Below are 14864 nucleotides of genomic sequence, written 5' to 3'. Positions count from 1 at the left end.
GCAGACTATATTCAACGTAAAGGCAGATTGGCTTAACTTTGTAAGTAGATAGAGGACAGGCTATGCATGGATGTATTCGTAAGTGAGGAGAAGAACTTTTGTATCGATTTGCAATTTTATTGATGGATACATATATATATATAATTCAAACATTAACAAAATACAAAATTTGACATAATTGGCTCAAAAAACATTTTCTCACATATTGAAAACGGTACTGTATCACTATAAACACCATTTCACAAACAGTGTTACAGTAGAATGGAATGTTGATGTTATTCCAAGGGTAGCGAGAGGACCCTGGGAAAGTTTAGATAAGTTTAAATAATGATCATGATGATGATGACTTCTCAGCGGCCGTTGTAAAGTGGTATTGAATTTTTGTCATGCAAAGCGGATTAAAACATTCTTTCTTAACCCCAAAATAATTAAATCAAAGCAGCCTTTTCTGACCTTCATGCACTTTTGGGTTATGTTTGTTTTGTAACTTGAAGAAGACTCGACATCTTTGTAATCCATTTTTGTTTTTGACATAGTACTTCATGGTTTTGGTATGAGACACAATTTTGCCCTTAAAGAGATTAAAATTGGAGGACAGTTAGATTATATGAAACGAAAATATTAAAAATTGAAAAGGAAAGAAAAGAACAGTATATTACTTGGCAAACAAACTTATGAAGGACTCACATAATTTAAAATAAAAAAAGAAAGAATCATCAGTTAGTTGCTTTCGATCTGCCCCCAAAAAAATTAAAAAAAGAAAAAAAGAAAAAAAAAGAAAAGATAGGCAGGTAGGGAGACAAGGAAAATATTATAGACAAAAAGAAAGATGAAATATAAAATGCAATTAATTGATTTGAATGATCTTCTCTATCAAATTTGATATAGATCAGAGTTTTCCACTTTATTGTCAGCTGCCACTTTTGTGATAAATATATATATATATATACAAGTTGTATATTTAAAGGTCTACAGACACCTATAAGAACATGATGCTAATCACTTTAAGTTTCATCCATTATCATCCATAGAAAAATACAACTAAACTAAATGAAAGGTCACATTGTATGGTCTTTATCAATAATTTTCTACATTGAATGAATAGAACATAGCACACGTGTGAAGTTTGACATTTAGTAAATATAGTACAATTTAACACTGCTGAAGAATTTCCCCCCTGAAACTTGGCCAAGATTGCATGACAACAAGAGTGTTGTTTACAATATCGATCAAAGCAGAAAGCACAGAGATCGAAAGAGGATTTCATTCAATGTCTCCACGTCGTGGTAGAACAAGAGAGTATTAAATCCGGTGACAAATTTCTTGCAGATACTGTGAACGGAAACATCTATGATTCACATGAGTGAATCATCTGAATACGAACATTTTCTGTCAAGTCTTGGTCTCGTTTTCTTGGAATTCTGACCCGTCATCCACATTTCATCTGTTTTTGATACTACCCTTTTCTTTCCTCCCACAAAAAATGTGTGATTCCAAGTAACATATTCCATGATTACACACCAAGCTGTATAAATAATCAACTGTTTTTTTTTATTGTTTATATAATACAATAACCTTGCCGGTGTTTGCAGTACCTGCAGCTTTCCAATTTTCTAAAATTTACCAGCATAATAAATAAACACTGTATGTACGGATTCTTTAAATCCAACATCGCAAAAAATTATTGTTCGAGTATTTGTTTTTCCAAAACAGAATAACAGATATCAAAATTTGTAATTAGTTTGAAAAGTCCACAAGGAAATAATCAATTCATCCTGATCTCTTCCGTAGTGTTTGGCTTAAAGGTAGTCAGTATAGGCCCCAAATTATAGCACGCTATAATTGCTAGAAGTTTTCATAAAGTACTTTCCAGGAGGTCTTTACTCTCCAAATTGTTCTTAGACATGTTTGAGGAACACACAAGATGACTGAATGTCCCAGTGAGGAAAATTTGCTCGAATGTTGGAATATAAACAGTTTAAGAATTTTGACCAAAGGTGACCATATTTGAATATCTAGCATATTTGGGGCCAATACAGCATACCTTTAATCTTGGAAACATTCTCTGTTGTACTTTTACTTTGGGAAATTAACAAAGGAAAAGTGGCTATTTTTGTAAAACAAATTTTTTAGAAATGTCAGATCCTTTCTACAAACAATTGATATTGTAACAGCTTGAGAACATTTGCAAAGATGATTTTGTTCAGTTCACATACTGCATACTTTAGAAAATTTCCCCATCAAAAGTCCCTTTCCTTGGAACTAAATAAATGATAAAAAAAATTAAATGACAGCTGTTTGGTTATAAACAGTCTTCAAAGAATATATGCTTTGGCCTGCAGTAGGTTACGGTATACTGACTGCCCCCCTCTCTTACCTGTCTCATCAGCATTATTGTACTCTCTTTATCTAAGTAATCTACAATCGATATGATTTGGTATGACCATGCGCCGCCTCCCTTGGTGACCCACTTGCGATTTGATGCTCATAACCTTTGCTTTGTGTATACTAAATACCAGTCTTTTATATTCCACTATGACAGTTTAAAGGCATTGAAGACTTGTCCCAAACCGCGTGCCGCCCTCTGACAAAAGTTAACTTTCTGTTGCTTGCAAGTGAAGTTTTGTTCTTGTCCCTACAAAATGCAGACAGTAATGAAACGTGATACCTTGTTATCTTTTATCTGGACCTGAGATGTCCATCACTGCAATGTACACTGTGTTGTCGGTATTGACTGTAGATGCATGTATTGACTGTACACTAGTACTAGTCTAATTACTGACGGTAGCAAGCTGTGTTTGTATTTTCTGGGATTGATGGTGGTGTTCAACACTTCTGTTACACCTCATTCGAAACTAGGTCAGATTACCAGCATCAGACGTTTCTTTGTGCGCGAGTCTTCACTCCCTTTAAATTGTATTTTGCAACTTGAGTTGTCCAGACTAGTTCCGACTTCTTGCAAGAGGTCGAAGCTCCCTTGCTTTATTTTGTTGCTCCGAGATAACCCCTCTTTCCAATAGTCTCCATATTTACAAGTAAATTAATATTTGCCAGGATTTGTGATTCACATGATCCCATTATTTGGTGAGGTTCTTAGAATGCATACCAAGGAATGATAATGGTATTTTTACTGTTCGTTCGTCAACAGTACATCCAATTTGTCTGCCATTGTTTCAACCCGAGGAATCAATTAAAAGCTGCTTAATCTTTATTTCTGTTCGGTCTGTGATTGAAGTTCTTAAAAGCATCTAAATTCCAGAGTAGATAATCACACAGTCAAGAATTGATCGTTGGAGTCTGCGGGCAAGCATAAAGGTGTGTAATATGGGTAAGGGATCGAAAATCAATGATTCAACTTAAACCCAAGGAAGGCCAATATGGCCATAAAACTTATACTACCAGAACTATTAAAACATGACTGTGTTGCAGAATATTGAATGCAAAGTGATTGACAAGCTTAAGCCCTCAAATACTGGCTATAACGGGCTATGACTTATTACTTGGTTAAATGAACACACATACACACGCACGCACACACATTGAGAAAATAAAAAGAGAAAAAATCACTACCATGATCTCTAATAACTGAATTGAGTGACAAAAGTGTGTTAAATGGTTTGCTGTTGGTAATAAGGTGTGTCTACTATATATTAAAATTAATATATCTCCACATTCTGAATAATTGATGATATTTTCACAGTTATAATGGTTATTTATAGATTTTATGACTCTTTCTCCATGTTTGTTATAATATATGCAGTTCACACAGTGTATGATGTTTGCAGCATTCAGCAGATTTAACATGGATCGTGTACATATACTAAAAAAAATATAATAAATACCATATATTAAAGTGCTGTTATCATGAAATAAAACATGCTCAAGAGCACTGTACAAAAGAACCAATACCTGGAATATAAAATTACCAAACTTAAGAAAACCAAAAAGAAAACAACTTGTGGCCCGAAGGGAGCCGACTGCATATTAAAGGAGATCTCCTACATCATAGGGAAGGCATTCCTCAAGACAATATTGTCAGATGAAGAGGAAAAATGCATATATGCAATTAAGGGCGATTTGTGAGATTGAAATTGTAAAAACCAAAAATTGAATAAAATCCAAAGCTCTTGGGTTCGATATTGAATGTCTTCAGAATGTTTGGAGAAGTTGAATATGGAGTTAAATGGTTTCGAGCTAACTAGATGCACTTTAAGTGAACACATGAACCCTACAAGTGAATACAATTCACAAAATTAAAGTGAATTCAAGTAACTCTTGAGGTGAACACATGAAATGTCTTAAAATTTCGTAGATTATTCAAATCATCTTTATCAGCTCACACCAAGCAATTGCTTAATATTTTTGGCTTTTTAATACTGCATGTTTAATACATGTATGCTTGGACTTGATACTACTAATACCACTACTATATACATACATGCATGCAATAGATCGCAGAAGGTAACCATACCAATGTAGTGTGCACAATCACTAGCAGGTAAAAGTTGACACTAAAAAAAACAAATATAAAGTTGAATCTTATTGTCCAAGTGTTACTACCCTGCAAAAGCTAGCAATAACTTTCATAAACTTAATTTGTTTAACAAATTTGTTTCTCCTCACTTACCTATCTCCTCACAACTTCTGGCAATCTTTTAAAACTACAGTGCGCCCTCTATGACTGGACCAGGATGGTCAGTGGCCTCCGTCCTCATTCTACACCAGAAACCATTTTTTTTGGTCAACTAGAATTTTTCATCGCTTTGAATCTTACAGAATTTTCGAGTAATGAGGATCAAGCTATCATGAGCTTTCATGAGCTTAATTTGTAAAACAATAATGATACTTTCCTTGATCAATATAACTCCCATATAGACAATGGATCACACAATGTTTAATGTATATGTCTATATGTATGTAGACTCATGGATACATGCATACATCACATGGATATGTTAGAGCTATACAATGAGCAAGTGCAAAGTTGTAAATGTTTCGTCTAACGATTACGAAACCTTGCCCTAAAACAGAGAGGATGAAATGAAGGAATGCTGAGCAGACTACCAAATAACTAATAAATTAATTTAATCAAACTGCTCGCTAGTTTTATTATCATTATTTTTTTCTTTCTTTCTTCTTCCATGTTAACTAGGGCATGAATTTGTTCATCTCACATTGGTACTAAAGGATTCCATACATATGACATGTGTCTGTCTGTTAGATAAGTCCAGACCTCACCCCTTCCAGTTGGATGAATATATATATCAAAGACATGAGCACCGTTTTTAGTCTTATTTGTACGAAACGGTCCGAGCCTCAGATTCAGTTATAGACGAAAGCCTTCAAACTAATTTCTGTTTTGAGAGCTTCATCGAGCACAAAGATAGTTATTATCAAGAAATTTCACTCTTCAGTGACCATAAGATCACCCCAGGGCAACGAGTATTATTCTCTCAGTCTGCAGTAACACTAAAAACAAAACATATTTAAAGTGAGCCTTTGGGAGATAATATGTCATTCAACTTCCATCGGTGTGTTTACGTATGCATTGTTTATTTCTTATTCATGCTGTTATTTACAGGACAGCCAAAATTGGCTGTTTCGTGCAATTCGTTGAATCCTACAGTACGAATGCATTGCAACATGAAGAGCATAGAAAGATGTAACTCTGTTTGTTAAAAAATAAGACAAATCATGTTTGTTTCCTTCATTCTGAACTACATACTTAAGATTATACACTTATTGTTTTTAATCTATTTTCAAGGTGACTGTTACATTCAGCACTTATCAACTGTAACCATGGCAACATGTCAAAAACAATTTCCAATAGCTGTGTGGAATACTACACCACAGTCTAATTTCAAGGCTTCCATACTCTAGGGATTTCTGATCGTTTCTCACAGGCTCATCGCTTGAATCTTTATATTTGATGGTAAACATATTAGGAACAATTGTTGTCAAATCGGTCCTCAGAGCTGTTTAGTGTTTACCCATCGTGACATTAATCTTTTTGGGTTTTCAACATTTCAGGTTTGTATATAAGTGGGTAACTTTATATCAACGGTTCTACTTTGACAGGACTGAGTTGATGTAAAAGAATCATAAGGAAAACAATGTTTTTATCAACATAACTCCAAACCTTATTCTGATAGGATGTATAGTCACAACTGACTAATGTATACTGTAATTTTTATGAATAGCCATGCAGTAAATGGTAGAGAAATGTTGTATGTCATTTCAGCAGATGAATCATGATATTCTGCTCTATACCTATATTGGTTTCACTTATGAAGATGATCCTTCCTTGCTATGACAGATTTCCATTGTCATTGATCTAGGAATTCAGTGAGTACTTTGACAATCAATCCCCTTCCCTCTTGTATCCCCCCAAACATTTCCCTCTCCACACCACCAATCCATACCCCCCCCCCCCCCGCACCTCCTATTCAAGGACATATCACTCTGTCAAAAAAGAATGAGTGAAAGAACATGTTTTGCAGGACAGTCCTAATGACATCACAAACAATTCTCAGCATATTAACATATTAACATATAACGCAACAAAGGTGTCAACTTTGGACAGAAATGTGTGGTTCTGTTGTTATATGATCTTTCTTTTATTATAATTTAATTGTTCATATTTTTTGACAATTTTTTATGTGAAAATGTCGTTCCTTAACTCCATTTGCACATGGTTTGAAAGAATCAGCATGGCCATCATCCTCCTGAACTGCGTGACCCTAGGAATGTACCAACCGTGCAACGACGACCAATGTACCGGAACACGCTGTCTCATCCTTCAGGGACTCGACCATTTCATATTTGCATTTTTCGCTCTGGAGATGGTCATTAAGATGATTGCGATGGGTATCACAGGGAAGCTGGGTTATCTCGGAGAAACTTGGAATAGATTAGATTTCTTCATCGTCATGGCGGGGTGAGTTACCTTTTTGATTTCATATTTTTTGTCTGTTTCGTCCTCGTAGATATTTGTAAATTAACTTTCATATCGGCCCGGTTGCATCTGCAGGGGCTCTGTTTCGTATTCATCCCCGGGTAGAGATTAAGTGAACATTTTTAAACAAAGAGACGGAAGGTATAATCGAACAGTATCGAATGGCATGAATTTATTCCTTACTCATCGATGGCTTGATCCTCATTTAGATTCAGATTAAAACTGTCTCACCATTCAGGGAATCTTAGTATTCTTCCAGTGTTTAAGTTCCACACAGTTTTGTTTGATCCCATCCGGATCAAAGGAACGGTGCTGATTAATATAGCGTTATAAAAATAAAAATAAATTAATAGAGAGCGTAGTGGCCAATTGGCTAAGGCGTCGGACTCGTGATCTAAGGATTGCTGGTTCGATTCCTGCCTAGTTCATTACGTTGTGTCCTTGGGCAAATGCTTTATCTCACTTGCCTCTCTCCACCCAGGGGTTAAATGGGTACCGGTGAGGTAACTTGTCTTTGGGCGCAGTATATAACTGCTGCTGACTGGAGGGATTGTCTCTGGGACAGGTTATCAGGGGTAATATAACGTCTGTAAAGTGCTTTGAGACCTATTGCTGTTTATAAAGCGCTATATAAAAAGCAAATATTATGATCATTTATATAAAATCTTAGCATCGCACAATGCATGTACCATAAATATGGTATCATGCCTGCTGTGTATATTGTATATAATGCCGAGGTGTGTCGGGTCAGGGATCATCATCGAATCGAAGAACTAAGGTCATCCCAGATGTGCCTCAGAGCTCCTCGTTCATCCTGGATCTCTTCCGGCTTAAAAATCCCGGAGTTTGGAGCGGGACCGATGTTGTTTTTACGGTAGAGATTCGATTAGGAGCCCGAGCTCTGTTTTTGGATCTGGAGCTAGTGTAAACAGGCGCCGAGTTGTACAGTAAATTTTGTTTTAGATGAGAGGACTGTCATAATGTTATAAAATGTAATTGATTAGCTGCGGATTGATCTCACTACCCTGGTTTGATCTCTCTCCACCTCTCTCTCTCTCTCCTGAATGTCCTTATTAAATCATCCTTCATGCTATTTCTCTTATTTGTTTTGTTTTGAGTTTTGGTAAGGCCTCTCTGCGAGGAAAATCATCGTCATCAGCTTGGAACATTGTTCTTTAAATCTTGTCTTTTTGAAATTTTGTTCGTTGAAAGAGCTTTAGATGAACGACTCTCACGAGCAAAATTTCTTATATAAGATTTGTTCAACTGGTAGGATGTTGAAGTTGACAATGGTTTGGCAGGATGTGCACAACCACACTGCTGTTAATTTACAAGGATCATTAATTTCCCATCATTTGGAAAGGAGGTCGCAAGCAAAAGTTCGGTGACAGTTAATCTGTCGGGAAGATTTAAAGCCTTGTAGTAAAGAATAAAGGCTGGTGTGTCTGCCTGGCAAACACCTATTTCATCTTTAGGTTTGATATCATCATTCAGTTTGGTAACCCTTTATTTCGCGACCGGGAGTAACGTAGCATCATTCCGATAACGTCATGTGATAATTGCTCGTGTAATTAGATATGTATGCCTCATTCTAACCGTGAGATCAATGATCAATGATGCTTTTTAATTTAAAGCAGCTTCTTGGGTTGATTTTTGATATGTAATATTTTTTGGAGCTATTTAATCCCAAATTCTGGTTGAATTGTATAAAAATAACAAAGTAAAATTGTTTTAATTTTCCTGTTTCAAATTACCTGTTTGCTTTTGACAAATGTGATCGAATCTAACTAACATAATTAAGTCTGGGTCTGAACATGTGGATATTGGATAACTCTGTAAAATATATGGCATTATCCTTTAATAGTGTGAACATTTGCAATCTTATATTCTGATTGCTAAGTACTCTGTATGCTCTGGTGAAATTGTTGACCTATAAATTGAGAAAGGAACACTCTCGTACGACAGACCACGATTAAAGTAACTCTGTATTTTCGCAATTTGGCTGCTATGTATAAAAAGAACATAAAACAATATGACTGCTTAAACGTTCTCGCCGCAGGGCTGCAGTATATATTTGCTTACATTGGCCAGAGGTTCTATAGATCTGACTTTGGGAAGGAAACTGTTTGCTTGCATACGGAGTGTCCTAATCCCCGATAAAATTGCTTTCCGGTAAAAATAAAAATGGGGACGATAATGTGATTAAAGCTGACCAGCTGTGAGCAGTAACAATATTTGGTACAATTTTTGAAATAAATACGTCTACAGCTGCGACACTGGACAGACGAGGCCGGCAATTTCGATGTGTGAAATCGTTAATCGGAAGAGAGTCCTGCGTACGTTTTATGCGATGCATAGGGGGAGAGGTTGGTTATATATTACAGGAATTGCAAAGATATTAATGGGTGACTCTAGGCATAATTTTAGTCTTGATATGTTACAGATTTAAGAAAAATGAAAAATTTTGAGTGCCGAAAAAATTTTTATGTTGAGGTTTAACTTTTAGATATTCAGCTCAATAGTGCTGTATGCTAAAAGTCTTGAATGCTCCTTTAAGGCTTCAGACATGATGATGAGGTCAGCTACTCAGTGCAACCCTTAATGTTATTTTATTTTATAAATTCGAGTACAAACTCAACCAATACATGTTTTCTTTTAACTTCATATACTAGCAAGAGAATACCCTAAGATGACATTCAACATAATTTTTTGCTTGACAAATTTGTAAATGCATCGTAAACATTACCCATATAAGGGCATAAAAATTCTCATGTTTTCTGATTTAGTTTGGTATTGCATCTGAGGAACTGACCTAATACTAGTCTGTGTATTAGACTTAACAGCCCAGTCACTTTAATAGTTGATGGCATCTACGTCTTTAAAGGGTCATTCCTCGAAAACAAAATAGAAATTTCAACCAGGACTGACTGTGCATGCAGTGTGTTTTTAATGGTCTATAACATATCAAATCAAATTATATGTTGCACCAAAAGTCATCCTTTAAAAGTGGATCATCTCTTGACTTCTTGATGCAGTTATATTGCCTCCTTACCGACATCAAACTCTTCTTTTTGATTAAAGTTAACTTGAAACGCACAATTTTGATTTCTTATGGTGGAGTTACATTATAGCAGAGAAATATTAAACCCTAGCTGTAAGGCTAAGGGACGTTTCCTTCACTTAACACCACTTGTGTTTATCATGCTTCATACGTGTGGAAAGTTCCATAAAGCAATGTTTTCTCCAGCCAACAGACACACTGCATAAGTTATAAAAAACTGGAAAAAAAAAGAGTGGATATATGTTGAAACAGAAATTGGGTATTCAAGCTTGTCAAAGTCTTTTGGAGAATTTGTTAAGTTATGAAGGAATTCTATGTACTGTAGATAAACTTGAATGTTATTTTAACAGTTTACATTGCGTAAAGATTTGTCTGAATGCAAGTTTTATGGAAATCAACTTTTCTTTTTAAGACCGTAATTTTTTTTCAATTTAAGTCAAGACAGCCAAGTGTTTTAATAGTTAATGCCACCAAATTTTGAATACATTTTTAAAGTTAGAAACAGTGCATATCAAAATAACTGGGCAACTTTAAGCATGTTTTAGATATTTAAATGCTTGTAGTTTACAAGTTACTTCCAAATTAAGGTATCTAATTCCACTTTCTCAAAGTGAAAAAGAAATTACGTACTCTCCCATTCTCTCTAATCCTCTGCCTCTCCCCTCCTTTTCTTGGCCCCATCTTCTCATATTTCACAATAAGCTAAAAAAGGTGCATAGAAAAATAACCAGAAAGCTCTAAGCATGTTAAGAAGTATTTAAATGTTTCCAACATACTTGTGAATTAGGTATCCTTTTTTTATCCAATTCTCATTCTTCTCCTATTTCACAAAAAGTTGATATACTTCCAACAAATTATTGTATTTTTATCTTTACCATGAATTTTCACTTCCTAACAGTGTAAATTTTTTTCTTCTATATTCTGAAGCTCTCTTTCCCTCCTTATGTTGGCTTCCTCTCGTATCCCATGAATTAGAAATTGGAAAACAACCAAATGTACTTATTCAGCAGTTCTATTCATTTTATTAAATACCCGAGTATTATGCTCGTGTTAGTGCCATGTTAAGTATACTATGATCATCTTTTCCCACGGTTATTAAACTTGAAAGTTCAGCTGTAAAATGTTATGATGTTTTTCTTTCCTTTTCTTCAACACATAGGAGTTTTGCCTACATCTTACAGTAAGGAAATGCTTTACAAATCTCAAACCACCTTTTGTTTTAACTAATTCTCAGTTAACTAACAACAGCCATACTTTTTATGTTCCGATTTTTATCCTGAAATTTGATTTTTCATGAACTTTTCCTTAAATCTGATGCTAATGTTTATAACATCAATGTCTCATATCACAAAACTAAAGTATCACAGAATATTGTAAGTTCTGTTGGCTTCAGTGTCATAACAATAATTGTGTGGAGGTATTCTTTCAGTTCTTTTAATAGCCTAACAAACATTGTCAGTTAGGCTAGGCTTACAATATTTTCATAGCAGTGTGCCTAGGCCAGTGGACCACAGTAGAATCAGGATGCATGTTAACGGTACTTAATTAATTGGGATGTGAGTTAATTGTTCTTGTCATGAATTGTTAAGGCTAAACACCAACTCATTGTTACTCTTTGTTCAAGAGAAACCAACTTTATTTTTGTTCTTTGAAAATGGAACATTTTATAGCAGTTGCCATAGTGAAGTTTGTGGGAATTTAAAATATATTCATGATTCTATAAATATTCATAATGAAATGTAACCAGCTGCTTTAAATGAGACTACATCACATCATTGGGTGGCTTTTCTTCTATTTAATCTAATTTTATTGATCATTTTACAACTTTTTGTGATTCTAAAGCATAGAGCAAAATTAGATAAAAGAGGTGCTTACCATTAGAACAACACAATTTCACTCTCATCTTTTACTGGGTGGTTAAAATGCTACAAGTGATATATATATAACATTTATAAATTTAATAAAACATGATACATGTATCTAGTTTTATTTTCCTGCATTTAAATATAGCTTTGCACTACTGTCTCCCTTAATTGGTCTAAATATCATGTGGATTTAATACGAAGCACAAAATATCGTCGTTATGTACAAGCAACAGCAAAATTAGTGACCTGCTTCATGGCTGTATCAATAACTTACAATGATGTACAGTTTAGTTTATATAAGTTTGAACCTTGAAACTATTTCTTTGTTATTCTCTGTCTCACATGATATTCTTTTGTCTTTTAACTGAGTGAATATTAATATACTTGAATTATGTTTAAAAGCATCTTTCTTTCTTGCCAACAAAAAAAAGGATTTTCTTTTCCTTTTGGTATGAAATAGTTTAAGGTTTGCAAAGAGGCTCTCACAGGTAGACTTTGAAAAGTTGCAGGGTCTTCTCCTTATTTATTTTTTTTAAATTTAAATTTTTATCATTTGCATATTATTATTATTATTTAACATTAAAGGGTAACTCGGTTAGCGTAAAGCTAATCTCCCCCGAGGCCCTGAAGTAAAATATCAAATAGTGAAATGAAAAAATATAAACATATAAAATAATAAAAATAACAATAATAAAATAAATTAAGATAAGATAAGACGACAATGAAAATAAAAATTTACATTACATAAAATACAACATGGAACAATCAATTAAAAGAAATTAAGAGCATAATAAATTAGTTAAAGTCCTGCATACTTAGTATTATGCTCGTGTTAGTGCCATCTTAGTACCTGTATACTATGATCATCTTTTCCCACGGTTATTAAACTTGAAAGTTCTGCTGTAAAATGTTATGATGTTTTTCTTTCTTTTTTTAAATTTAAATTTTTATCATTTGCATACAAAGACAAATCCTTCAAAGAAGGAACTTTTTTTTTTTTTTCATTTTTTGAAACAATTAGCTTATCATATATTGTAAAAAAATAGCTACAGTAGCTATAGCAACCCAAAATATTTTAGTTCTTAGTTTATAAATGATGGCAGTTGTTTTGAAGTGAAACTTTTCCGTTTCTTTGGACAATCCAAAAATTTAAGACAAAAGAAAATTTACTCTATTTCATGATCATCTTTATGTTCACATGAAACCACTTTGCTTGATAATTAAACAAAGCTATGAGATCATGGCAGATTGATGAGGAAGTGAACAGTGACCCGGAAGTCTGGGGTCATTGTGGGTGAGGTGCTAAAATATAACCAACTGTTGGAGGTTTAATAGCTAGATCACAGAAATTGCATTTATGTTGATTGGAGACAGTTTAGTATTTATATCATTACTCATAAATACACCGGACCAGTAAGTGTTTATGCTGTTCTGATATTTGATCACCTATATTAAACAGTAAAGGCATATAATTGCAGTCGTTGCATTTAATTTTGAGAGACAAAATGTCCCAACTGACGGTGAGCAATTTAGTAAGGTCAATTTAAGTGCAATTTTCTTGATTGGAATTTGGATTATTTCAAGCAAAGATATGATCTTGGGAAAGTATCAAACTGATAAGTAATAAAATATCTTATTTTTTTGTGAAATTTAACCTTGTGACAAAATTGTGAAAATATGCACTTGATGTTGCACAGTCATCTTTACCAACAATTTGTGAGAGCTCAGTGATTCATTGAGACATATAATTTAATATTTTGTGTTCATCTACCTAAGATGTACTAAAAACTATCAAAGATCTTTTCACCATTGCAATCTGTGTAAGCATAATATTCTCGTTAATATTCTGTGTTATTTAATACTAACTTTACAAGTGTAACCATCTTTGTCACCATCTATCAATCTAATCAATCAATTAATCTAATGCCAGGAGATAATATATGAATTTCTTTCTGTGTCTTTTGATGTAAAGTTGTTACTCACCTGACTTGCCTGATCCAAAATCCGAATTTCGTATAGTTGTATAATTATTAATCCATATGTGATGTAACAGTGTTGTTAATGCATTTTATCACGCATTCCGTATCATGTTTTCATAATAACTGTGCTTATCTATCTCGCCTGGGATGAATTTATTTTAAACATATCTGTGTAGGAGTGTGATATCTGAATTAATCTTTCTCTTGTGAGTAAAAAGTCCTTGAAATGATTGTTCGGTGGGCGTTTGTTTGCGTATTGGGTTTACTGTGTGACTATATCAAGCATGTAGAATATTAAGCTGTGTCGAGATGACTAAAATAGGTTAGGCCACAGGGCAGTTAGATTACCCGAACATCTGGACAGTGTGACTCTTTTTTCTTAATTCTCCAGCTCAATAAAAAATAATAATAATATTAATAATAATAATTCAAAAATGTGAATGTGTAGTGTAACATACCCATGATCCTGTATATATGTAATTAATTATGAATAATGAACAGACTCGTATTAGATATACATACATTAATCTGCCTACTTTTACTATGTTTTTGTCACTAGATCTGGTCACACTGACATAGTTTAATAAAAATAAACAGTACCTCTGTTTCAGTACAATTTTACAAACAGAATTGTTCAATAGCTTGAGTACAAGTACAAGTGTTTCTTCTCTGTAAAGGAGTGTGAGTACAAGGCTGTAAGCACACACAAGTAAGAGTACTATTTAATCTTGTACTGGTATCCAATGCCATAACAGACTCCAAATGCTTCGAGTACAAAGCCATTAGGGTCAATATGTTTTAGTACAATGTTAGAAACAGACTTACACAAAGTGGTACAAGTGGTACTTCTCTGTTTAGAAGTGTGAGTACACAAGTACACAAGTATGAGTACGACTTCATCTTGTACTGGTATCCATACCAGACTCCAAAATGCTTCCAGTACAAGTACAAACCCATTAGGGTCAATATGAGTACAGACCACTGTGCATGGACTCACTAAGTGT

At 34.1% G+C, this 14864-nt stretch overlaps 1 protein-coding gene across 1 annotated transcript in view; it reads left to right on the top strand.

Annotated features, from left to right (window-relative positions):
- Positions 1–14864, top strand: part of LOC139960684 (voltage-dependent T-type calcium channel subunit alpha-1G-like) — a 202711-nt gene that overhangs the window by 58774 nt on the left and 129073 nt on the right. The window contains exon 3 of the mRNA XM_071959235.1: positions 6694–6937. Within this exon, the coding sequence (XP_071815336.1) occupies positions 6694–6937 (244 nt within the window). The remainder of the gene's footprint in view (positions 1–6693; positions 6938–14864) is intronic.

The sequence above is a fragment of the Apostichopus japonicus genome, chromosome 19 (assembly GCF_037975245.1).
Source record: "Apostichopus japonicus isolate 1M-3 chromosome 19, ASM3797524v1, whole genome shotgun sequence".
Taxonomy (NCBI): Eukaryota; Metazoa; Echinodermata; class Holothuroidea; order Aspidochirotida; family Stichopodidae; genus Apostichopus; species Apostichopus japonicus.
This window is presented reverse-complemented; position numbering and strand designations above follow the sequence as displayed.